Here is a 25,434-nt window from a genome sequence, read left to right as displayed (position 1 = left end):
GGCCGCGGGAGTGAATTGAGTGTTTCCTGAATCGACTCGTGGGACACTCCTGATTCGCGGGTCTCGGACTGCACTCTACCTGAGTTTATTTCCGGGCGCCACTCACATTAGGCTTTCCAACTAACCCAAATTTGTGCGGAAGGTCGTGTGGAAGGCAGACTCTGACTGACACTGACTTACACGCTAGGCCATCGTCAGTGCCGCACATGAAGCTATGCATCGTGAAGACGCCAAAGACGGCCCGTCCTTTACGTCAATCAACCGGTCGGTCATCTGCCATCAGGCTTAAAGAACGTGCGATATCCAACGTGTACCATCGCTTTGAAAAGAGGCCTGAAAACAGTTTGATAGGACCCTGGAAGAGACCCTTCACACACAAGGCAGATGGCCGGCCGACCGAGGAAGAGATAAGCTCGCACCGACGAGCGGTCTGACCTCTGCCGGCGTATCCCGCTCTCGTTAACAAATCCTGCGACGGCTGGCCTGGATGATCCCAACGAACCCCGGTCAACTTCTGGAGGAGTTTTCTCCTATCAGAGGCCAGGAGAGAACTCCGCAGCGAAGCAAGTCGGAAGTTCACAAGCGAGAGGTTTGTCTTCTTTGGTAGTGGTGCTGTGGGGGATCGCCAGATCCGCCAGCGCGGGAAGAGAGTTGAGCAGGGATCCGTCCGCACGTTTCACGTTTCACTTCGGCGAGCGACGTCGTGTCAGGCTGTGCTTGAGAGGGGGAGGCTCATGGGCTGGAGAGTGTTTAACACCCCAGCTTCGGGGACGAATCCGTTTTATATCTTTGTTTTAAAATAGCTCCGCCGCCCGGTGGTGGTGCTGGTTGTTTGGCTGAGGGGGCCATTCGAAGAGGCTTGGCTGGTGAGAATATCGAAGAGAAGACGGAGCCCCGCGCCTCAAATCTCAGTCGAGCAATGCATAGAGAGCTCGAGGGTTTAAGGTAGTGCACAGCCTCCATCATCGAGAAAGTGAGGCTTGAAGGAAGGCCAGATACAACGTCAATATTGCCCGAACCCGCAAGTACGGGTCGAATCTGCGGGCTACCCGTCGAGCTTGTGTGAAATAAGCGCCGGACCTTAAACAAGGATGCCATCCACCATGTTGACGATCAACCTCAAAGGTTCATCCATCGGCAATAGGATGCGGGTCACGCCGATTCGCGCGATGCGAGTGGCCGAATAAAGTCATTCATATCCCATCCCGCCTCAAATCTGAGTAGGCCTGCCGTGCCAGGTACTCTTCCTGATCCATGCATTGACGTCAAGTACAAAGACAGCAGTCAATGCGAATAATGGCCAGAGGCATGCCCCGGTCGAGGAAGACGTGATGGAGGGCCAGAAGAAGCGTCGAGTCGAATCTTCTTCCTCGGGCCTCTCGCCCCCTCCTCTACCTCCCACTCCCCCAAACCGTACGAAGGTGGGCAAATAGGTACGGGGGTGAACCGTGAGTAATTTGTGAGACGGATTACGCTTTTGGGAAGTCGATGAGCTGAGATTTCATATAATGTTACTGTCTGTGCGAAGGTTGTTTTGCCCCTCCCGTACGTGAGGGTCTGATCTAGTCTGTGCCAGTCTATAAGCCTCCGAGATCCTTCTTCCCTCGCCTACATTCTAGCTCTCCCATGCTTGCTGGCCAAACACGTCGATATACCCTCCGTACGCTATACACTTGAATCTCCGGAAGATCATCACCATCAACACCAACTACATTCACAACCCCCGGTATCCTCGACCGACAAGATGAAGTTCACTACCGAGATCACTCTCCTCACTCTGGCTATGGGCGTCTTCGCCGAGCCCCCCACCAAGGTCGTCGCCGAGCGTGACCTGGCCACCATTCAGGGTGTCATCCAGCAAGTCGGTAACTCACTGAAGGACCTCAATAAGGCTGTGGAGGGCTTCAACGGCGACCTCAGCGGCCTCGCCGGTGCTGCTGGCGCCTTCACCAACACTCTCAACCAGGGTACCCAGCAGGTTATGGGCACGAGCGAGATCACCCTCAACGAGGCCCTCCAGCTCCAGCAGTTCGTCTCTGGACTTCAGAGCGACGGCAACGCCCTCACCAAGAACCTCGAGAAGAAGAAGCCCGAATTCGAGAAGGCCAGCCTTTGCGGTATCATCTCCTCACAAGTCGGCTCCGTTGGCGATGGTGCCAAGAAGCTCATCGATACCGTCGTCACAAAGGTTCCTCAGAGTGTCCAGTCCGTCGCCAGCCAACTTGCCGGCAGCTTCGCCACAACACTCTCATCAACCCAGCAGTCATTCGCCGCAGGCAACTGCACCAACGCAAACGGCATGGGTGGCGGCGGCAACGGAACCTCCAACAACGGTACACCCAAGACTTCCTCCCCCGCCAAGGCTAGCGCCGCTACCCTCTCCGTCGGCCTCGGCTCGATCGCCGCCGCGGCGTTTGCTGTCATGTTGCTGTAAGCGGTTTTGCGTGGAGATGGGATAGGAGTTTAGGGTTTGGACCGGGGATCAGCGGAGGATATATGGGAGACTTCAAAACTTTGTCTATGATCGCCTTTTCTTCCTTTCTTATAGGCATGCCGAGAGTTGTATCATACGGGCTCAGGTAGACAATGCGAAGCCTGCTTCTTTGCACATTGGGTGTATATCGATGTTGTTCGCACATACCACGTTGCCCACAGGTTGACTATTACAGAGAGTCAGGTAGACTGCGGTGGCTATATCGCGTCGGCGGTTGACTTGTCTAAGCTAGTCTTAGAAGACGCGTCAGTCTCGCAGCTCAAGAAAGAGTCAGACTGGTAGACTTTGGCAATTGGTTGTAGGAATAAGAACAAATACAAATACAGAGCAAAGGATCAGCGAGCCGGTCATCACGCCGAGTAGGGCGGCAATGTTTACCGGACAGTTCTGGAGCTGAAGTTTTGGGGGAGGGGGGGCTGCACTGAACATCTACATGATCTCGGGTTTGTTGCGATGTCGTTCAAGGCGGTCAGAGCCTCAATTCTTCATAGTCAAATAGTCCGGAAGGAACCGTCTCTCTTTCTTTCCTAATCCGTCGAACCGCAAGGCCTTTTGTCCCCGTCTTAAGTTGCCCAGAGGTACTTAACCTTTTCGAGATTCCACAACCTCTCCCAACCACAAGCACAAGACATACACGGCTTCGAATACCAGTGACAATGAGTAAGTTCAACGCATCCCTTGAGTACCTAACAGACTTTTATTTGATTTGAAAAATATGAGCTGACAGCATACACAGATAAGCAAACCAACACTGGTGCGCCCTCGACCCCTACTCAGGGCACTTAAGTCATGGCTCACCGACGGGCTATGACTCCCAATACTCAGCATGTCAACTACAAGGCAGTCGCATGGTTCGGTGAAGCAGTTCTCCACGAGCACAAGTTCGTGCATCAGGATAGATGGTGGCAGAAGAAGGACGGTCGTATCGTCCCCCTCTAGAATACCCAAGGCCCGGGCCGCCAGGAGTGCATCGCCAAGATTGGTAGCGGCCTTCTTGAATGCTACAAGCCCCTGCCGATTCCCCTCACCTATGACCTTGACGCCATGAAGATGCGCGTTATCGGCAACCTGGATTCGTGCAATGGCCCGAATTGCCAGAGCAAGCAGAGTGAGCTTAACGAGTCCCTTATTCTATGATATGTACGATTTGCTAACCATTTTGCAAATAGCCTGCCCCCCTAGCGAGTACACCGAGACTTGCCTTGTCTGGTCCAACTACCAGGCTCCCTCTAAGAGCAAGAAGCATCACTACCCTGCGTACGAGGGCGTCGGTGCTGACCTCGGTGAGGCCAACGCTCCCTAAGAGGCATGACGGTTTCGCGGCAAAAAAATCGTTTCACGTCCGCGACAACATATGATGATGCTTGGAACATGGAATACATGGCTGGAGGAAGGTTCTTCGACATTGATTAAGGGATCACAAGGACATTCACAGTAAGCAGCTGAGACATACGACAAATCGTATCAAACAACAAAAGCTTCTTGAGCACTCTCGTTTCCTCTCTTGATTTCTCAACCTGCTGCTCCTTCCCATCTTGCGTGCGTGGAGTGACGTACCTTAGCCAGTGCCTTCTCTGCCGGAGTACGTAGCCTTGCTTCAGTTGTCGTGGAAGGAACCACCTCGTCATGTACCTTCACATGACGGCAAGATCGCAGTCATTCGGGAGAGAACCACATCCACCTCCCGTACCTTACGCATGTCTACTTCGCCACCCGCCTTTTCCCAAACAACATCTCACGAAGTCGTATGCCGGGCAGGTTTTGTTTGTCGTCTACAACTTGACATACCATCGACAGGTATCGAAGCGCTTTCCTCTACAACATCCTCTGGCAGAAGATCTCACTAGTCGACGCGTCCAACGGGGCCCAAACTTCAACATGGAGCCCATGTCATCCGACTACGAGGATGATGGACCGGTTCCAACCAGTCGATTCGCTACAGCAGGGATGAACAGCTTGAGCAGGTTCGAAGCTACTGCTGAGGCTGACCGACGAGCTTCGAAACTATATGCCAAGAATCTTCAGCAAAACATGAACGCTCCAGGGCCCGAACGACTGTTAGCGATGTGGTCCAACCGCTTCTACAAGTTCCGCGAAGTAACTTTGAGAGTCGAGTAAGTTGACCTCTCCACCATACCTGTCACTTGGAGCTTGCTTTCCAAGGGGACCCAAAGTGTTGACGTCTGAATGTAGGCCATCTACCATGCCTACCAGTGATCAGATAATCCGTTTCTTGCACACCATCCCCGGCAAGATCACCGGCCAAGGCCCCGACGGACGGGTGTCATACCAATACGTCAAGGGAGGCGTTTCTCACATCCTGAAAAAGCTCCAATTTGATTACAAAAATTGGTCCTGGACTAAACATGACTCGGCTCGGATAGGCAAGCAATTCAAGGGACCCCTTGAGATTTTCTACCTCTCTGCTAATGCTCTGGCACGGATAGATTCAACCCTGCGCGACCTCTTACAGAAGGACGTCTTGTCAAGAGAGCCCTGTCGTGGAGAGAAGCTGTGGCTTACGAGCGACATTGTTTCCAAGATGACGACGAAGATGATCGCGGATGCTGACGCCCTCGGCACGTTCAGTTGGGACTTTCTCTTGGTCAAAGTCTTAATGATTCTCATACCGGCTGCAATCGGGGCCAGGTCTGGCGACGTGACCCGATCGCGCTTGTACACGGGGACTGAATACACCAAATTCTCGGACGTTGTCATTCGACTTCGCGATAGCGATTCACAGTATGGCAACGAGCTATGGGGAACCATCACCCTCCCATACACGAAGACCCACAAGTAAGTCGCTACCATCTTCTGAGCCTAGATGTCTGCTAACAGGCGTACAGGAGAGATCCGACCAGAAATCACGCAATAGAGTTCGTCGAGCTAATGGATCCCTTGAACAATGCCGCTTGTGTGTTGAAGCTCATCTTGGCACATGCCTTACGCCATGGCATGGTGCACGGTGCTCAGTCTTGGGATCAGATGATGGAGAATCTCCAAGAGACCAAACTGATTACTTGGGTGAATCCGCAGAGACCATTGCTATGTGGTTCGATAAGTGGTGTGGCTGGAAAGGTCAATCCAGACCTCCCCGCCCCGACGGACCTCATGCTTCGAACGCTGAGAGGCGCTGCCGAGGCTGTTGGCATGCGCAAGAAGCCCATCATGCACGACTTGAGGCGCGGAGCTGCACACGAGCAGGTTCATCTACCAAGTACCATTCGTCCCACAGCAATGGACTCAGCCCGGCGCTTGTTGGGGCACAGCCATGCCGCCGACCGAAGCGGAGTTACAGAGTTGTATACGGGCCATGTGGCTGAACCGACTTGGAACCTCCGACTGCAAACCAAGCCAGCGCCAAGGGCTCGTATGGTAGTCGACTTTGACGAAATGCCACCAGCGAAGCGGCCGAGATTATCACCAAGTCAAGTCACAGCCTACTGCAATCAGAATGACCTGGACCCGAACTCCACGCAACATAGGAAACGGGCAGCCTACCATTTGAATACCGAGCGTGACAGCAGGGAGCCCGCAACCGCTGGCCCTTCGACTCCCTTGGCTGTCGCTAGTACCAGCACTGATGCTGAGAATACCGGACAGCTTGCCCCTCCGAAGACACGGTTATCTTCAAGATCTTTGACCAAGCTTTGTGAAGACAACCAGCTGGACCCGAACAACAAGAAGGACCGAATCAAGGCATCCAGAATGCGCAACCGTCAACTGGAGCACGATCACGAAATTGGCGCATCCCTTGAAGAAGCCCCGGTAAGAACTCCCCTAGGCCCAAAGGACCCCAATTCCGCCGGGCCTCGAATTGATTCCCCAGCCATGGACGATGAGAACGATACCCTCCAGCCTCCTCCTTTGCATCCGCCAACCGAACAGGAAGAAGACAATTCAATGATCAACCTCTTGTTCTCGGATTCTACTCCCGAGGAAGAAGTGGCTAGCATGTTGATGGGGTCCTCTGGAGAGGCTGCTCCGAAACCAACGGCTGCTGTGTATCAACAGCCACGAGCTTTTGCCAAGTGGCTTTCTCAAGTCAATATTGTCAAGTGGGAAACGACCGGTGCCTACGGCTTGCCAGATTCAGCCGTTTCTGGAGGCAGCAGAGATCCACCGACACGATTCATCCACCTATGTCCCACAGAGGGTTGCAACGAGACGTTCTTAACACATCATGGACTTGAACAACACTTGAACCGGACACACAGTGAGGTAATTGAGACGATACAGTGTCCGGATTGTCACCAAAGGATGCGTAAGGGATCCCTACAGAAGCATCACAAGGAGTACCACATGGAGATGACTTGTCCCGAAAAGGGCTGCGAGAACCGAGGGATCTTCCACGGCACAGTGGAATTAGCAGCACACAAGGATCAAATTCATTCCGGCTGGATCAACCGAGGGTGCCCAGTCAAAGAATGCAGACGATTTGAGAACGACTTCAAGGCAATCCAGAACTTGGTGAAACACGTCAAAGTCTCCCATCCGACTTTCGACCTTGATGAACTGTCGCATTGGACAGGCATACCTATCAAGAAGCCAGCTTCACAGACTCTACCATCCTGGACTCCGACGCGGTGTCCTTGGCAGGAGTGTTCAGCGTCGTTGCGCGTGTACAACAATCGAGTCACACTCCTCGGCCACGCGGATCGTGTACACAAAGCAAAAGCCGCAGACGTTGACAACAAACTTCAGGCTCTCAACGGATCCGACGCTTGAGGATCAAAGATGAGGCGCCTCATACTCTTCCACATTATTTGCAATTGCAGCAGCTCCATTTCCTTTCTTTCACCCAGAAACTTTCTTCCGCAATAAAACCGAGGAAACGGCACATCGACGACATGAAACGGAGAGAGACATACACTATGTACAACGGACCCCATATTACTACTTTGATCATAGCTCGACATTCGAGGGCGATTATCTCATGCGACGTCGTTTTGAGTCTCATACGAGGACTAACTATCAGCACAGTTATCTATAGAATTGCAATAGAGAACGGGTCGCCATTTACGACGATGGCTATTACGGAGTGGTGCCAGACTTTTACTGAGAATACAGGTTGCTATGACAGGCCCGGTTGTGAATGGGAGGCGATTCTTATGGGGTGAATAAATGTTATTTAGTTGTCAGTCGCAGAACATTATCTGAACAACGTGGTGTTGCCGTTAAATATGTGTGGTGAAACAGCTGTGTCGACCACCTCACAAGGGAGACATTGTCCTCAAATTCAGTGAAACGAAGCTCGCATTAAATCGTCAGCTAATCTACTGCGTTGTGAAAGTCATCCTGCGCGCCTCTCAAAGCAAACGGGTGACTTGCTCTGGCGCCCTACTCAAAGTATCACCGTCCCTTCAACCTTTCCATTCTAAACGTCGTCCTCCCCGTCGCCTCGCCCCGGTCCGATTCATGGATCCATGGCAACTACTTGGCGCAGCATTCCATCATATCAAATAGCTTCCCAGCATAAGCAACGACCGGGGATGCCATGATCTGAGCCATGGGCTCTTCAGTGGGAACCCACGTTGAACTTTTGGTCCGGTTCTCACCTGCCGCCCACTTGATTGAGAGCATAGCAGAGAAAATTTGATATTGAGTATCCCTTTCGATGTTTAGGTCCTCAATAAACGTTTGGCATGCTTGTATTGAACCCGATGTATAGGATGCTTAGGGTTAAATTCGACGTCATGCTGGTAGGCCTTGCTGATCGATTAAAAGACTCTTTTCACGTTTGACTGTCTAGTTCGATTCTGGAGGGGGAGATGGTCTCTCATGAAGTATACCTTCACCCCATGGACGTTCTCTGGCAGCATTCGATCCATCGAGAACCTTCTCTGAGTGGGTTTCCGCAACGCTGGCGCGGTGTGCTGTCCAGAGGGGACGGGTCCCTTATGTTGGCGTCAGTCATGTTGAGGGCGTCCACTAAGTCTCGGGTTCGTCAGTACACTGAGCATGCCTTACAAATATGGTACTTACATGTATTTCTGATGAATGAGTTTTGCGGACAACGGGTCTGTTGATATGGAAATAGGTAAAGCTGAAGGTGCTGAGCTTCTCGAGCGCGGAGAGGAATTGGTGAACCTCTTGGATTGTGGAAATGACAAGATATCTTCACTCTTGACGTCAGTAGGATATATTGAAAAAGTAGAAACATGAAATATGTACCTTGGAGTGCTCTCCTGCCACTTATTGTGTGTGAGAGGCTGGAAGGGCCCGTTGACACTCCTTCTATGGGTAGATTGTGAAGAGAGGAAGATGAAGAAGGAAAAGAAAGAGAGAAGACTCGGGTATTAAATAGATATCTTTGAGCCTTCTCTGAGCAGGAGCTGAAGACTAATCTACACTATTCGGGGAGGAAACTACCCCACAACTCACCTTGAGTGAGAGAAGAGGAAGGAGGGAGGTATGGACTATAGTCTCTACTCGACAGGCAACCCTCACCTCATTATGACTAAATAGACTCTGATAAATCTTCTGCTTCGAACCACTATCTTGCCCCCAACTCGGGGAAAGAGGCTAGATGACATCAAACTGATGCCAAAGAGTTATCCGAGTTGAGAGGAATATTGTCTTTATCTTGCTACTTGATGAGGTTCAGAACCATGCGCTTTAGCCGGGTGGAAGCAACTAGTTGAACACCACTGTTTCTCTTTGCTGGTCTACTTACTCTCTGCTGTCGGTTTAGTCTCCATTTCCGTGATGGATACTGGTTGCTCGGGAACTGTTGTTCAACCTATACAACTCTTGGTCTGGTCTTTCGGTCTCCTTGGCGATAGTGTCCTCATCCGTATCAGGTTTGGCCTTGAGAGACTTGAAATAGTAAGCAGTTTACCGTTGAATACCCTGCCTCGGTAGTTATCATTCACTCTTTCCTAATCATATATAACTTTCTTACCTTTCTTACCTTTCTTACCTTTCTTACCTTTCTTACCTTTCTTACCTTTCTTACCTTTCTTACCTTTCTTACCTTTCTTACCTTTCTTACCTTTCTTACCTTTCTTACCTTTCTTACCTTTCTTACCTTTCTTACCTTTCTTACCTTTCTTACCTTTCTTACCTTTCTTACCTTTCTTACCTTTCTTACCTTTCTTACCTTTCTTACCTTTCTTACCTTTCTTACCTTTCTTACCTTTCTTACCTTTCTTACCTTTCTTACCTTTCTTACCTTTCTTACCTTTCTTACTCTTGTTATCTCTATTATCCTTATGACTATTATTGCTCTAGTTGTTATCCTTGTCGCCTTTCTTACTTCTCATCTTTGAAATATTCACTAAGGAATGCTCTTGGAGAAGTGTGTTATAACAGTTCTGATAATACTAGCGATGTTAAGAACGAAGTTGACTTGTGTGTCGCCTGGCCTCCTATTCTGTTACCCACTTGCCAGCGAGATGCCGATGGTTGTGGAACTGGTGGAGTCGCTGGATCTCCATTATTAGACTATCGTTTGGCTGCTCCGAACATCTCACCGAGCGGAGCTTTAGCTCCGATTCCTACCCTTGGTGTAGTTGGTTCATCACGTTCGACTGTAATGGTTTCATTGTCATCGAAAGGTCTCTAGTTCGATTCTGGAAGGGTAGATTGTCTCTCATCTTTTAGCTTTTGCTGAGTTGTGTTGACGATGCCTTTACAAGAGGGTGGTGGGTGGTGGCACGTGCGGGGTTCCTCTTTTTTGCTTTTGCTTCCTTCCCTCAACGAGTCTTGAATGAGCGCAGCGGGGGCCGCCTGTGTACGGACTTTTGTTCACTTGGAGCACCCAAATGTTCCCATTCTCCCACCTTCATAACCACAACCACCGACCTTCACAACCAATTCCTTTTCCTCTCCTCGGATCTAGATATCACAATGACCCAAGCAGAGGGTGCAGCCGTCAAAGAAAGGAAGAGAAGCCGGAGCAGGCACCAGAATGGCCACCACAGCGCTTCAAGCGACGGGAGTGAAGCCGAGACCGCGAGCCAGTCAAGCAAGCGAAGCAGCAGGAAGCGCAAGGGCGACGACGATGCCAAAGTCAACGGCAACCACTCCAAGAAGCAGCGCCGCCCAAGCCTGAGCCAGCCTGCGCGCGATCCCCGTGATACCACCACATCCAAGTCCAAGAAGAAGTCGTCCAAGCCCAAATCCGAGGGCGTCGTAACGAGGTCACCGAGCCCGGTGATCGACTTTGACGGCCTGAGTCGCCCCAGTAAGAGTCACGCCATTCCCAACCCCGCGCAACCCAATTAACTAATGCGCAATGTCTTTGCAGGCCTCGGAACCCGTGAACGTCTCGATGAATCCCCCGAGCAGGCTGCCGTTCGTCTCGAGAAGATGAAGGGCGCCGTCCGCACCATCCTCGAATGCGTCGGCGAAGACCCCGACCGCCCCGGCATCCTCGACACCCCGAGACGCTACGCCGAGGCCATGCTCTTCCTGACCCGCGGCTACCAGCAGAACGTCAAGGACATTGTCAACAATGCCATCTTCCAAGAAGGCCACAACGAGATGGTCATTGTCAAGGACATTGAGATCTTTAGCATGTGCGAGCACCACCTCGTTCCGTTTACCGGCAAGGTTTGTAGACCCCGAGATTCGCCCATTGACGATTGCAACCCCCGGCTTACAAGTGCCTGCAGATGCACATTGCCTACATTCCCAAGAACCAGGTCATTGGCCTGTCGAAGCTGCCCCGTATTGCCGAAATGTTCAGCAGACGTTTCCAGATCCAGGAGCGCCTGACGAAGGAGGTTGCCTACGCCATCATGGAAATTTTGAAGCCTCAGGGCGTCGCCGTTGTGATGGAGTCCAGTCACTTGTGCATGGTCATGCGCGGCGTGCAGAAGACGACGGCTAGCACGATAACTAGCTGCGTGCTCGGTGCCTTCGAGAAGAAGGAGAAGACCCGGAACGAGTTCCTCAGTTTGGTGGGGTTGAAGACATAGACGGGCATGCTGCGCAGAGGCACTCTGAGACATTGCTCGAAAGGAACATCTTCCGAGCGGCAATGATCTCGTCTGATATATTGTTCTACACATTCTCGGCGTTTGGTTTACACGGGCATGCATCACGAATTGGAAAGACCATGTTTAACACTGGGTCAAGCATTGGCGATTATTGGGGGGTAGATTTCATGAGAATGGGAGCTCAACGCTCGTTCTGGACTAAAAGAATTTTTCAAAGCGCAAAATACAACACTTACATTGCTGGCTACTGGCTGGCTAGATTGCTCGTTTTGCAGCCAAGGGTTACCTACCTATTCAAGCCTTCTTGCCTACGACGCCTACCGGCATATTAGTCCGTCATCGTGCTCTGGCGCCTAAGCGGTGAGACCTCTCCCTGCATTGAAATTCGCTGCAAGGGAGCGCGAGCTATGCCGCCATGCCGCCATGGAGGGGCAGTGAAACAAGGCCAATTGGCATTGACTCGGAAGCGAGTCGCCTTGGGAAACAACGTCGTCTGGAGGGAAATCGGAGCAGAAAATTCGGTTACGGCCGGCGTTATCTTATCGGGTGGTTTAGCGCGATTTCAGAGGTACCTCCCCCGGGATTCAGGATTGCAACGTGCTGCAGCAGTGCATTTCTGCCAGTCACCGATGCAGCGGCCAGCCACGTTCAGCGCTCGCTGCAGTGTAAGCTTGGTACTGCGAAAAATGGCTACCTACCTTACCTAGCACGCCTAGGTACCTATGTGGTTCCCTCAGGTACCCACTTCTCCGATTCCCGTCTGACGCAAGGGTCCATTCCGAGCGGTACGTACCTTTAATGGAGCCTCGCTCAAACATCCGCCCGTTTGTTTCCAGCCTGCCGTGCACGGTCCATTGCAGCTGAGGTGGAGCTTGACACTGCCAAGGACTGGCCCCGGTCATGTGACAGCTGGCCGGGGACACTCAGGAAACACTCGGCCTTAGTCATCCGGGACACCGTGCTCCACTCTTTCCATCCATCGACCGCGGCGCGCCTTCACGCTCATGGCTTAAACTGGACATGAAATTCGATGACCTTGCCGACTTCCACCAAATTTGAACCCAAGCAAACGTAACGACCCCCCGACCGACACCTCCCTCGACCACATCCTGTCCTCTGCCCTTCCGACAGGCGCTTCCCCTCCTTTCGATATACCAACTGCGCTTGCCGGCGCTCACCACTTCTCCTTGCGCTCCACCTAGAAGCCTTTGCGATGGCTTCCCCTCCATACTCGTACTCTCCAACCGCACACTCACCACCGTATCCGTCACCCGCGCAGCTCCCCATGTCGAACAAGAAGAGAGCATCAGATGGCGCCCCTCCAGGGTCTGCGAAGCGCCGAAAGGCCTCGACACTCTCCGTCACCTCCGCCGCTGCCCACCCCCTTCGTCAGACTTCTTTCCCACCCGAAGCCGGCTCACCATTCCCACGTTCACCCTCGGCCGACAACGCTAGTGTAGTCAGCGGCAGTCAAGTCAGTGCGCCTCCTAAGAAGAAGCGCGGCCGGAAGCCCAAGAACCAGACCAACGTTGAGACCAGAGAACAAACGCCCTCTCTTGTAGGCGGACGCGCACCCACAACTGTCAGCGGCGCAGGCGCTGGAGGCGACGCACAAGAGGAAGGCGCCAATGATGACGACGACGATAACGATATGCGCATGGCGCTGGTGGATTCTACAGTCAGGACGCAGGAGCAGAAGCAAGAGGAGATAAGACTCCGTGCCATGCTCGTGGAGTCCTTTGACCCAGAACAGTACGATCGCTACGAACTCTGGCGTGCCGCCAAACTCACAGAGTCCGTAGTCAAGAGGGTGAGCTTATAACCTGGTCGCTGGCTCTTCTTATACCATAATACTGACCCGATCACCACACAGGTCGTCAATGCGACAGTCTCGCAATCCGTCCCACCGAACGTTGCTCTCGCCGTCAAGTCAGTATCGAAGCTTTTCATAGGCGAGCTCATCGAGAGAGCTCGAGATGTGCAAGGGGAGTGGATCAAAGGTACTGGCGAAAAGCAGGCAGACGTACCCACGCCGCCGCCCAAAGACGACGCGACGCAGGCAGAAGACAGAAGAGGCCCCTTGCGACCAGACCATCTCCGCGAGGCGTGGCGACGTTACAAGCTATCGGGAGATGGAGGCTGGGTGGGAATTCAAGGCTTGTGGCACGAGCAGCAGAGCAGTGGCGTGGAGAGATTTCCTGTCCGAACTGGTGGACGACGAGTTTTCCGGTAATGCCGTGGCAGAGATTCCATTGTTGTGACATGAGGGGATGGCGGGGGCGCGGAAGGCAACGGAGAAGCTTGGGAGCTTACTTACATGATACCCGGTCTAACAAATAGTTAGCCTTAACATCGACGGCTCAGCGCTGTCATAATGAACACAGTATTATAATCTGAGAATCATTACCGGAAGTGGACTATCATGGACTGATGAATTTACACAATAGCATTAGATAAGTAACAAGCAAGCTCTCCACCCAGCAGCAACTGAGGAACCCTCACAAAGCATCAGTCCCAAGCCAGCCTAATTTACTCAGACTGGACTTCCACACCCAAAGCTCGTAGCTTGGGACTTGCCATTGAACGCCGCAATCAACCCTTCAATCGACGAGTACATGCCCAACGCTGTCGTGACAAGTCCTCCCAGCATGTAGACGATATTCCAAGCATTGAAGAGAGGTCTCTTCATGAACCCCCGCCGGTATCGCTGAAATCCACTATCGACATACGCATACCTACCCGTGGTTGGGTCAAACGTCTCCTGTTCCGGCACCATGGCATCCTTCCGAATCCAATAGCCCAAGCCCAGCAGTGCGGGCAGAGTGTATGTGAAGCTCAGGATGAATAGCGCCCCAATGAACCCAGAGACCAGCGAAAATTGCGGCACAGCAGCGCCGATAATGAAGGCGAGAGCCCAGTACACGGGTATCACCGCCGCCCACAGCATCTTGCCCGCAGATTCGGTCAACGGCGGCGCCCCAAAGATCTCCTGGAGCAGCTCAACGTAAAGAACCTTCATGCCGATATTCCCATACAACCCTGCCGCGATCAACCCCGTCACCAGACCCAGGATATTAGTCGCCGTCTGCCACCAGTACGGCGATAGACTCTGCATGGCGGGGTTGAAAGCGTACTGGCCCTGGAAGGAGTACACGTACAACCCAAAGACGAGGTAGCACACGTAAATAAAGACCTCGCCGCAGAGAAGGGCCTTCCAAAAGTCCATGGGGTGCCGCATCTCCGCCATGAAGGCCGCAAAGATGAGGCAGCCGCCGTACGAGTAGACGGCTTGGTTTAGGCCGTTCATGGAGCCCAGGAAGCCGGAACCGCCCGAAGCCATGCCGGGCGGGGGCGTGCCGGCGTAGGTGATGACGGGTCCGGGTCCGAAGGTGTCGCCGAAGGAGGCCTGGGTGGCGGCGAAGTTGGGAGGGGAATGTGCCACGACGCCCATGCTGTTTGTCTTTCGTCAACATCAACCCGAACCGAAGACTATTCCAAAACTTACCAGATGAAAATGATGAGCAAGTTCACCCACACAGCCAGGTTTGCAATCCACGAAAACCGCTGCAGCGTACGAATCTGGCCCAAGATGAATCCAGCCGCCATGAAGATGACAAGACACGCCACGAAGCAGATCCCCGCGTTGCCATTGGGACCCTTGCTGATCTGCGAGATAGACTGCCCGTTGGCGAGGATCAGGACAGCCACAAACAACATGAGCTGGAGACCTTGGGCGAAGTTGATGGCGTGCCTTGCCTTGGCGCCAAAGACGCGGAAGTAGAGGTCGCCGTAGCCTTTGAGGGGGTATCTGTCCGAGTCGAGGCCGAGGAAAGCTTTATAGAGGATCCAGCCGGAGCTTGAATCGGTCAGTCACTTGTTGTCCAGGAGGGTGGTCTTTAGGAGACTTACTACAACGACATGACGCCGAAGACAGTGTAGAGCGCGATACCAGGGCCATAACCCATCTGCGCAAAGGCCCATCTGGTTTCTCGTGTTAGTTATGGTTCTTTCATGGTTTGAGAGTAGGTAAACCCACGGCGTAGAGAATGGCCCAAGGATATCCGTGGTGATGAGGTAGAACACGGCGCCCCAACCAGCAGTTCTCACCGCTCTGCTCGCCGTCTTCCACTCCTCCGGCGTAACGACACCGCCATCCCTACTCTCCGCAGGTTGCAAAGCCTTATCGCTTCCACTCCCGTTCTGCTTCTCTCCAACACCAGCACCGACATCCTCATTCCCACTGCCCTCGCTGCCCCCCTGGAACCTTACATGCTCATCACCCTTCCTGAACCGATCTTTCACAACACTCTTGAGCGTCAAGGGTCCTCGAGAGTGTAGATACCGCTCGTTTGCCAGCTTCTCCTCGGCACGCGTGACGTCGGCCCAGTACAGGTACTCTTCAAACGTCACGTTGGGGTCGTGCAGTATCACCGCCGGCGGCTCCATGGTGTAAAAGGTTTGCCCATCTTGGCGGGACGGGGTCTGGTCGAGGAGGGACTGTGGTTTGTTTTGAGCCTTCTGGATATCGTCCGTGGGCGCGGGTACGGTGTGGTGGGCAGACATTGTTTGTGTGGTTTATCGTGTCTCAGCGTTGGGACGACTTCAGGCACGATGGGGTCATGGAGGCACTGATGTCTGGAAAGAAGATGTTTGATTGACTACACATGATCGAGGCTCATCCGTTCAAGTTGAGATTGGGGAAAGGGTTTCTTATGAGTTCAATTGATCGTAACGTAGCAGTTCTGATATCGGCCCGTCCAACTATCGCCGCCGATACCACAGTCGTATAGGGAGAGTGACATTTGATGGTATCACTTCAGCTCAGCCAAAGGTTAGATACACTGAATCCCCATGATATGCCTCTTTGTCTCTGTCCATCTTCCGGAACAGATTGGAGCCGTTCAAGGATAGCCCCCCCTCCCCCTCTCGCCATCCTATCTCCTCCCGAGCTAAGCTTTCTCAACCCCCCGGGCCTGCTGTAACCTTGATAAGGAAATGTCGTTGCAACCCTCCTTTGAGCGAATCGACGACAGACGGGCAGCCGGCAAAAGTGATTTGGTGCCTCCAGTGCCAGGGGACTGTTGGTTGTCAATTTATCCCGCGTGACTATCACAATCATCTGGTCATTGACTTTTTTTCCTCAACCCCCTTCTCGAAGCTTGAAGGTGTCAATTGTGGTGTGACTCGGCTCAATTGATTCGTCTTCTAATCTATGATGAATCAAGACTTATCAAAGGTGTGAAGAGTTCTAGCGATTGCGGGAGAATTGTCACGATTGGGATGGGCTGAGGTGGCGGGTATTCGGCAGTTGTCGATATCAATGACGTTCTGGATGGCAGGTATATGAAAATGCGCAGATTGGCTGCGTTATTATGCAGCCAAGTCTCATGGGTCCTACGAGCTCATATCGTTCATTGGAAACACACTTCCGCCTTACCACGGTCCCAATTGATATGTGAGTGCGATGGATGGATAATTTTCAAAGGGCATCTGTCTCCACCGTCTACAAGTCCAACGTCGAGGTAGATCGCTTAGAAGCTCGCCGATGTCGACGGGCCGATGATACTACCAATCGACGTCGTATGCACTATCGACTTTGACTATACAACTATCTATCGAATCCCTTGCCGGACGAACACGCGTGTCCAATTATCCTTCACGCTTTGTAAACTACCAATGTCCAAAGGGGTGTTCTCAGCACCTCCTTTGCCAACACAAGCCGAGGGATGCCCACCATGTTTGGCCACATCAAAGACACGAATACATCATTGCATAAGTCTCACCATCTCTGTTATCATTCATGGCTGCTAATACCACGTATGTCTCTTATTTTCGTTGACATTGTAATTCGAACTTCATTCCTGTTATGTCGAAGCACGTCTCGATGATGATGCGCCAGTTTTGTCTTCATACATATTGTACATGGTGAACCTCCCCAGTCGTCATGCCATCAGGGTATGGCATTAATCATCTTCCTTCTTGATCTCCTCTTTGATTTGTGTCGATTTTGCTTTCTTGACCTCCCGCTTCTTAGGCCTCAACCATTCTTCCATGCCCTCGGGCCAATACACCCTATGTTGCGGACCACCCATGCCGAAATCCTCAGGTGCTATGATTTTCTCTTCCACGGGGACGGATTCAGGTTCCTCTGGTTCGTCGTCTTCTTCGTCATCGTCTTTCTTCTTCTTGGATTTCTTCGGCTTCTTTTTGCCATCCTTCTTGGTGACCGCCTTGTTCGGCCGCATTTCATCCAGTCGCTCGTGTGGAACCACGTTGTTGAATAAGTCCCAACCCGGAAGCCTGAATGTTCGCATGAGTTCAAAGACAGCCTGCTCCTTGTCCTTGGCCTCAATCATGAGATCTGCATCAGGGGGGCACGGTGGAAGAGTGCGCACTCGCGGAGAGTGTTTTCTTCGGTCTCGGGGTGTGGTAGCGCTCGGGCACGATTCGCTATAATGCATCTTTTGCTTGATGTTCTTGCGCGTCCATGTAGCACTGATTCTGTCGTAGATCTTCATAATATCCTCGGTGCCCTCACGCAATTGGCTTGCGTCGAAGATGATGTTGTGGTGATGGAAGTCCAGAACCAATGGGATATTCAGCTCCTCGCAGATGGGTAGTAGGTCATGGACAGACCAGGCCACATCGTCGTTCTCGAGGACAAGTCGGTTCTTGATAGACTGTGACAGCTTAGTGTAGTTGGTACGGAATCGGTCCAGCGTAGATGCCTTGTCGCCGTATGTGCCACCCATATGCAATATCATGATGGCGTCTCTGTTTTGCTGCTCCGGGAGACGGAGAAGGCCGAGCAATTCATCGTGATATTCAAGATCGCGAATTGCGGCTGTGATGACTTCTTTGCGTGGTGAGCCAAGCTGAGTAAACTGGCCAGGGTGCGTTGTCAGTCTGTGGCCTAGTTGTGCAGCGACTTTTCCGGCTTCTGCAAGAGGCTCCGCAGCGAACGGGGTGAGGCGGTAGCCGTATTCCTCATGACTAGCGAATGGAAACATTTCTGAGCTGAGTCGCATGAACTTAATACCATACTTGTCGTTCCAGCGAAGCATTTTCACAATATCCCGAGCGTTGGCCAAGCCCAGTTCCTCGACATACTTCTGACCGCGTTTGATATCGGCCGGCTGGTTTTCGTCAGGGCGATTCTTGGTAGGATGTTCAGGCTGGGATGGATCAGCAAGAGGGTGACGGTGTTGTAAGATGGAGGCGATGCGGCAAGTTCTCGAACTGAAGACGGGTGGATTTGCGGCGCGGAGATAGGTATTGAGACAAGCCTGATCCAGTATTAGTCATCGACACCGAGGCTAGGATATGGGAAAGATCATACGTAACCCAACCTTCCAGACCATGGGAGAGGTAGATAGCTGCTGTTCACAGGCGGCTCTCGTCCAGCACCTCTCTCCGGGGCGTTCTCGAGGCGCATCTTGTCGTCCTCGACGTCGCCGACGGCGCCTTCCCCGTCCGGGCCTTCTATTGGGGCGGCATCCAAATTGGGGGTACCGGATCGCTCCTCCTCAGCCATCCGGGCGAGCTTCTCTGGATCTGACGGATGGACTGCCATGTGAGGTTTATATGCGTGTTGGTCTGAGTGAGGCTTAGTTGCACCAGGCGGGACATGGCTGGTCTCAATGGCAAGACGCTGGTTCCTGGTGGAATTCTGTAGACGGTTCTCCATCTCAGTAAGCTCTCTTATGGCACGGCGCACGCCATTCTCAGACTCGGCCTTCCTGCGGCTAATCTGGCGGCGCTTAGCCGGTGGTTGGTCTTTTGCAAGATCGGCCTCGGTGGGACTCATGGCGGCGCCGGGCTTGGTGACTGTTTTCACGTCGCTGATGTTTCTGGCGGATCGGCGCGGAGCCGGAGTGTCAGGGACGGGATTGGCAGCCTCGGTGGTAGTAGGTTGTCCATTTGTTATACCGGACTTCTTTCGCTTGGGTGCGGCCATGGTGGTGTATGGGCAGCAGTTAAGTAATATAAATGGTTGTCTGAACGAGTACTGATGGGGGTGGGAGACACAAGCGAGCGATGAGCTCAGGAGCGGGACAAGTGACGGCACGAGGGGGCTCGTGGCACGAAGAAGTCGTCGCGGACACAACAGATGATTGGTCGCAGCGGAAGAAAAGCTCCTCATGCAGTCAATGACGGGAGGAGCGGGCGGATCTGTCGAGAAGTGGTCCGGCAAGGTGATGGACACGGAAGCGCGTAGTAGTATAGAGCCCTGGGATAGTTATGCTCTAAGGTGGATGTTTGCCATGTGGGAACTAAGGTAATACGGATGGTCGGGTGTCAGATGGATGCGAATTACGTAGAGACGCTTTGGCGTAACTGCAGGTGACCGAATTTCGAATCGAGTGAGGTACCTCTAGGGAGGTTGCGTTTGTAGTAGGGTGCTTTGTTCAGGATGATGCTCTTCAGCGAGGATGGGAAGAAAGACGATGACAGGGGCAACGAGACTGTCAGGTATGGGAAAGCAAGAGAGGAGTAGGTGATTTGAGATGAGTTGGAGCTGAGTTGAAGCGAGATTTCTCAAGTCACTTGCAGCGCGCGCCGAGCGAAGCAACAGAAGAGAGTGCGAGAGGGCGGAGAAGGGAGAGGGAGAGAGACGGGAGTGGGAGAGAGAGAGGCAAAGACCTGACGAAGAGATGGAAAACGTCGATGAGGTCAACGGGGCCACAGACCGAGCACTGCGCGCTCGAGAGACAGACGTCGGATGGGAGTGAGGTACAAAGGGCCATGTATCTTGACGCGAGCGGGCTAGTAATGGAGGCGAGTATCTACCTGAGCTTAGCTTGAGTAAGGTACTCCGAGCTAAGGTAGGTAGGTAGGTACCTTAGGGAAATAGACGGGAAGGATGGGAATTGGAAAAGGAAGCTAAGACGGGTGCTTCCTACCTGACCTTACCTTAGGGTCCCGATCATGTCACCAAGTACTTAGTTTCACCCTCGCTTTCTCATGTATGTGATGGAAGGGAAGAACCTAAAGGGTGATATGAGGTAAGGTTAGGGCAACACGATCTCGAGGATGATGCCTCTCCTCTCCATGCTGCGCGAGACTCTACTTTTTTCCTCTCTTTATTTTTTTTTTTTTAAAAATGGATCAGGTCCCATACGGTACCACATTCCGGCTCGAAGCTCGCCCCTTGAGGTACCTTATGACGCGTGGGATCAATAGGTACCTTAGAGTCGGGCAGGAAAGAAGACAGCCGAGTTGAAGAGAGGACGCGAAACCGCCACACGAGTAATGAGGCAGTTGAAACGCCACAGTCGACGCTGGACTAAGGTAGAGATGAGGAAGGCGCTTACCTGATGAGTAAGGATGATTCCTCACTACATCCCAGTAGGTATGCAAAGAAGAAGGAGAAGAAACAGAAAAAGAAGAAAGCGCGGGAGGGAAAAGCGCGTTCGCAACCGTGGATGTGGAATAGAGGAAGGGACGATACAGAGCTATGAGGTAGGTGTGGAGAGCACAGACCACACATCGTGCGTCATTCCTCCAACAGCGCAGACGCACCTCGACTAAATTGATGGCAGGAGCTCCCGACGTCACTACCACAACACCTCTCCTGAGTCCTGTGCCTTCCTTCTGCCTCACCTACTACCTTAGTACCTGACCTTATTCTTGAGCCATGGGCATGGCATGTTAAGTGCGCAACCGATTTCTTTTAGATTTACCTAGGAAAGAACTTGTCATTGTGCCAAATTCCAAATAGCAAGCACCTTCCTCCTCCTTTTCTTCAACGTCTGCACCTACCTTAGAGCTAGGTAAGTACGTACCTTGCATCAATGGAAGGCGAGAGCCATCTCGGTCTAGTTCCTTCCCCAGTCTACAGTACCTAGGTATGAATGAAGCATTTGGAGACATCCGTCACACCAAGCAGGAAGTCAACGAAGCCAAGCGGTTAGAATTTGCATACCGGTAGTAACCTTCCAATTCCCCGTCCACAATTCTCCATTTGTGAGATCGACATTCCATCTTTATCACAGATTTGCCGCACAACAATTGAACTTCTATAACGGCACGCATCGGTACATAGCAGACATTGCAGAGTCCACCCAACGCCTCCAGTCTCTCCACACATCTTCCGTATACGGAGTACTGCCGGTATTCAGCCTCATGGACATGACCTCATCGTCCCATTGCCAGAGACAGAGACAGAGGCAGAGAGACATTTACTTCGTTATTCACCAATGTCACCACACGCGCTGCAGTGTAGACAGCCAGCTATTCGAGCCGTGATTGGAACCAGCCACACTCTGTCTGCCCTACGGTCTACCTAAGGACCAAGCAAGGTATACGAATGCCACCAGGGAACACAAGCTCCGTCGTCCACTCACATTCGGCTTGTTCCATCACTAATTCATCATCCCAGCAGATAATGCGCGCCTTCTTGCTAGCTCCGCCCAAGTCGAGCTCACCGAACCCAGCCAAAGTCTCACCTCCCTTGTCCAAGAAAACAATCATTGGGACTTGGGGCTCCACCTCAAAAGATACACACTGAGGCTCGCAACTTGCTTTGGAGTACCGCATCGTACTGTTTACCTACATCGCCGCCGCCGTGGTTACTGAGAGAACTGCAAAACAACGACTCCCATGGCATTCTCGATGCCGGGCTGACATGTGCGACACTGTATTCTCTTTGTTTGATTACCTATCAGCAACCATGAATACAAGCAGCCATCCGATCGTGGCATTCTCGTATCAACTGTACATCTTACCAGCCAATGTACCATGCAGCTGACCCCTGCGCCTCCAGCTTCACCGTGCGCCACCCCCAGACCGTCTGGTCCGTGAGCTGAGCAAAACCTCCGGCTCCATGACGATGCGATCTCGATGTCATCCAACTCCCGCTTACTGGCTCCCCCGTGGTTGGCTTGCGTTTTCGATGTTTTTCTGCAATACCTGCTATCTGCGAGACGTTGTCGGTCCTCTCGTACGAGGAACCAAATACCTATCTGCACCGACGAAGCCCCCACGTATCTACTTTCTCGATCATGACACGATTGCCATCCATAAGCACCTAATGATTGGGCGGCTCCCTACCTCGGACTCACGCGCCACATTGGAACGATGAGATACCCGGCTGGTTGAACAACACAGCACCGCCCGTTGGCTTTGGGTAAATAGACACATAGACTGTTGCAGTATGGTTGCACAATTGCGATTACACAGGATGACTGACAAAGGTGCTTCGAATTTCAAGGTTACACAGTGAAAACTAAACAACACCATAATGCAATATTCGACTCCTGCTCCATCGCACTAGGGTATCTGGAGGGCCACGTAAAGAAAGGAGGCGGACGATCTTCCAAGCCAGCACGGCCCGGTCACATCACACGCACTGCCATCCGCCCCGCCGCAAGCCGAGCCGGGACTGGTGGTGTGATACCGGATCCGTCTTCAGCAGACCCGCCCTCCGGCACCGGCGGCGCCGGTGCGGTCGCTGCCCTCGCTCGGGTCTCACGCGTCTGCCAATATTGACTTCGGCAAACGGGACAATCAAATCTCTCAATCAAGAACCACGACGAGAGACACTTGGCGTGGAAAGCATGGTGGCAGTTCTTCAGCGTCAAGATATCATCTTCGGACGGTTCACTTGCAGACGCGGACAACTTCCTCTTCCACGGCCACGGCATACTCCAGCTTCGCAATATGGCCTTTACATCACGAACCTCATTCGTACCTCCGACCGTAGACCGGCTTGTCTCTTCCCCGCTTCCTTCTAGAACACGGGTGTGCCCACCGAAATCGGGGGCCGTCAGGGTGATCCCTTGCGTCGGTACTGCTCCGGCAGCATTGCAGTTGCTTGAGACGAACAGTGGACCGATACAGATGGGACTATCGGTGGCAGCGTTAGCGACCTCGGTGCATTATGCATTGGCAAACTCTGTCATCGGCTTCCCCCGCGGAGATAGCGCACGCCTCCTACCCAAGGCTTTCCCCGCAGCGAACAACTTGGCGAGAGATACTCACCATTCCGGCTCCGAGTCATGCCGATTGAGCTTCGACTCGAGATCCAACCCCTCGAGGGTAGTGCTATTACACTCGGAAACTGTGCTCAATTTTCGTCGGGCGTCTTGGAACTTTGATGTCTTGGGATGATATTTGCGACGGTCTTGTATGCGCAGATATGTGAGGCGGACTCTAGCAACACGCGCGCTCATCAGCTCCTCGTCGCAATCTTGCTTCGGAGAGGGGGGTTCAGTACGGTCTGTACAGCGGCCCGCAGACGAGAAGGACCATGAAAAGCGTAAGCAAAATTATGCCAAGTTCGTCCATGCAGCCGATGGGTGCCCGACGATGGGCATGCCAGACTCCTTGACCGACTTGAAAGTGATAACGAGCACTTCTTGCGCTGGTTAATCGCGAGTTCTTCAATGCCAACAACAGGCTGTGTTGTGGCTTTCAAAAGCTGCACATCGCATCTGTGGTCAGAAATGCGGCGACGGCGACCATTTAACTCGGCGGATGTCGACAAGCGGCGGCGCAATCAAGGCTGATCAGATGACAACAGACGCTACATAGGCCGACAAGGCACACCTACAGAACCCTCATGAATGGCTGGAGTCAAGAGCCGAGTTGGTGATACGCCAGATGCGAGCTCTCTGCCATCAGCCACCAATACCCCTCATTCACCAAAGAGCACCGGCGTTCAGCTATGGTGTTCTCAGAGCTGGGCGCCCAGCCTTCCTTCCCAATCGCTGTTTGCTTGAGATAACAATGAGTTGACGAGTTCCAACTTTCAACAAGGCCACGCATGCCTTATTATCTTTGATTTGCTCTATTCATACCAGCTCAAAACCCTCACGATATCGTTCTTCGTGGGCCAAGAACCTTGGCTGCGAATTGCACCGAATCAGACGCCTGTTCAGATGCAACTCTTTCTGGGGGCCAGATAAAATAGCCCTGGTTTGTGACGTAAAACTGGCGTGTCATACTGGTCTTGGTATCCTTGGTAAGCGGCGGAACGCCTCTACTACCTTGCCTCCGTTTCCCAAACAGAGGCCGATGAGTCTGTCTGGACTCCTACGTAAAGACACTGGACTGCAACGGGGCAGGGGACGAAACACAAAAACGAAGCAACGGAGGGGTTGATTGACCTGAAATACCCTTCCTTACCTTTTCAGTGGATGGGCTGGGGAATATTGGGGTGACGAGGACTTTCACCAGGGAGTGCCCCTCCATATCCCCTCTACCCCTCCGGAAAGTTGGAAACTTTGGAATGAACCTCCATGGAGACCCCAACATTTGGAGGTGAGTAACATCTACGGAGTACTCCAGACTCCAACTATCCAACAACAAGACGCACCCACGAACCCCAGGAGAGCCGGCGGCGGCGCTGGAGGAGAGGAAAGTGGACTCTGGAGGAGCGGCGCCGGCGCCCAGCAGGCCGGCCAAGAACCGCCAAGTTGCCCGCCATCCCTTGGCTGCCAGACTGACCTACCAGCGGCTCAACTCTTCTCATTTGCAACCCACCTCATATGTCCACCTCGGGGCGGCCAAGACGTCCGCTGTCCAATACCATCAGCTGACCAGTGTCTCTTGCGACACTGAATGGAGAAATGCGATGAAGCATGCTGGAAGGATTTGGCAAAGACCCTGCTCCGAGTATCCCGCAAACGTGCACTAGCATGATATGCGGGAAGGCGTGGTTGTAGCTGGATAGGCCGGGCTATTCGCGGCCTTGTTTCCTATGCCCAGGAAACATCGGCCTATCTGAGGGGCTCACGATATCTCTCTACACATTTCGATGAGTCTCCGAATTGGGCTCCTACACTTCTCGCCCAGTATCTAGGCGTCTCACTCGGGGTGGCTGTGTTTCTGGGCAGACCCGTTCTTCCCCCGCCTGCGTTGCGCCCGAGTTGTCGTGAGTCGGTGATACTGGGTCAAGATCCCGGTTCATGTTCGTTCTCTCCACGTTCCTCGCAGCCGTAATTTGAGTAGACTCTGGGCAGGCGTTCTCGTGCGCGGGGTTCAAAGCAAGCC

General features: G+C 52.8%; 8 protein-coding genes across 8 annotated transcripts; 5 read left to right on the top strand and 3 right to left on the bottom strand.

Annotated features, from left to right (window-relative positions):
• Positions 1-1,744: 1,744 nt before the first annotated feature.
• HER10_EVM0006263 (cell wall protein) lies at positions 1,745-2,434 on the top strand (the record flags this gene model as incomplete). Its single annotated transcript, XM_035475854.1, has 2 exons — positions 1,745-1,894; positions 1,967-2,434. 2 exons carry the CDS (start codon positions 1,745-1,747, stop codon positions 2,432-2,434), a joined length of 618 nt encoding a protein of 205 aa, XP_035332746.1.
• An 849-nt stretch (positions 2,435-3,283) lies between these two features.
• HER10_EVM0010144 (uncharacterized protein) lies at positions 3,284-3,797 on the top strand (the record flags this gene model as incomplete). Its single annotated transcript, XM_035479613.1, has 3 exons — positions 3,284-3,416; positions 3,444-3,602; positions 3,664-3,797. 3 exons carry the CDS (start codon positions 3,284-3,286, stop codon positions 3,795-3,797), a joined length of 426 nt encoding a protein of 141 aa, XP_035333204.1.
• Positions 3,798-4,372: 575 nt separating this feature from the next.
• HER10_EVM0001339 (uncharacterized protein) lies at positions 4,373-5,369 on the top strand (the record flags this gene model as incomplete). Its single annotated transcript, XM_035471090.1, has 3 exons — positions 4,373-4,608; positions 4,709-5,290; positions 5,333-5,369. The coding sequence occupies 3 exons, from the start codon at positions 4,373-4,375 to the stop codon at positions 5,367-5,369; spliced, it is 855 nt and encodes a 284-aa protein (XP_035332142.1).
• A 4,865-nt stretch (positions 5,370-10,234) lies between these two features.
• On the top strand, positions 10,235-11,702 carry HER10_EVM0005028 (GTP cyclohydrolase I). Its single transcript, XM_035474654.1, has 3 exons — positions 10,235-10,682; positions 10,746-11,050; positions 11,113-11,702. The coding sequence occupies exons 1-3, from the start codon at positions 10,346-10,348 to the stop codon at positions 11,416-11,418; spliced, it is 948 nt and encodes a 315-aa protein (XP_035332572.1). The 5' UTR covers positions 10,235-10,345; the 3' UTR covers positions 11,419-11,702.
• Positions 11,703-12,473: 771 nt separating this feature from the next.
• On the top strand, positions 12,474-13,829 carry HER10_EVM0005287 (uncharacterized protein). The gene is made up of 2 exons (XM_035474909.1): positions 12,474-13,249; positions 13,313-13,829. The coding sequence occupies exons 1-2, from the start codon at positions 12,653-12,655 to the stop codon at positions 13,670-13,672; spliced, it is 957 nt and encodes a 318-aa protein (XP_035332603.1). The 5' UTR covers positions 12,474-12,652; the 3' UTR covers positions 13,673-13,829.
• A 143-nt stretch (positions 13,830-13,972) lies between these two features.
• On the bottom strand, positions 13,973-16,002 carry HER10_EVM0007670 (transmembrane amino acid transporter; the record flags this gene model as incomplete). The annotated part of the gene is made up of 5 exons (XM_035477219.1): positions 13,973-14,650; positions 14,726-14,891; positions 14,945-15,295; positions 15,349-15,420; positions 15,476-16,002. 5 exons carry the CDS (start codon positions 16,000-16,002, stop codon positions 13,973-13,975), a joined length of 1,794 nt encoding a protein of 597 aa, XP_035332905.1.
• Positions 16,003-17,344: 1,342 nt separating this feature from the next.
• Positions 17,345-20,604, bottom strand: HER10_EVM0000581 (UV damage endonuclease UvdE). The gene is made up of 2 exons (XM_035470355.1): positions 18,779-20,604; positions 17,345-18,725 (listed from the first exon to the last, which is right to left on the bottom strand). Exons 1-2 carry the CDS (start codon positions 19,580-19,582, stop codon positions 17,403-17,405), a joined length of 2,127 nt encoding a protein of 708 aa, XP_035332056.1. The 5' UTR covers positions 19,583-20,604; the 3' UTR covers positions 17,345-17,402.
• A 553-nt stretch (positions 20,605-21,157) lies between these two features.
• Positions 21,158-24,076, bottom strand: HER10_EVM0006651 (uncharacterized protein). Its single transcript, XM_035476231.1, has 3 exons — positions 23,657-24,076; positions 23,422-23,592; positions 21,158-23,286 (listed from the first exon to the last, which is right to left on the bottom strand). The coding sequence occupies exons 1-3, from the start codon at positions 23,725-23,727 to the stop codon at positions 22,776-22,778; spliced, it is 753 nt and encodes a 250-aa protein (XP_035332792.1). The 5' UTR covers positions 23,728-24,076; the 3' UTR covers positions 21,158-22,775.
• Positions 24,077-25,434: the final 1,358 nt, after the last annotated feature.

Source organism: Colletotrichum scovillei (genome assembly GCF_011075155.1).
Source record: "Colletotrichum scovillei strain TJNH1 chromosome Unknown Contig00006, whole genome shotgun sequence".
NCBI classification, from domain to species: domain Eukaryota; kingdom Fungi; phylum Ascomycota; class Sordariomycetes; order Glomerellales; family Glomerellaceae; genus Colletotrichum; species Colletotrichum scovillei.
Note: the sequence above shows the minus strand (reverse complement) of the source record. Positions and strands in the feature narration are given on the sequence as shown.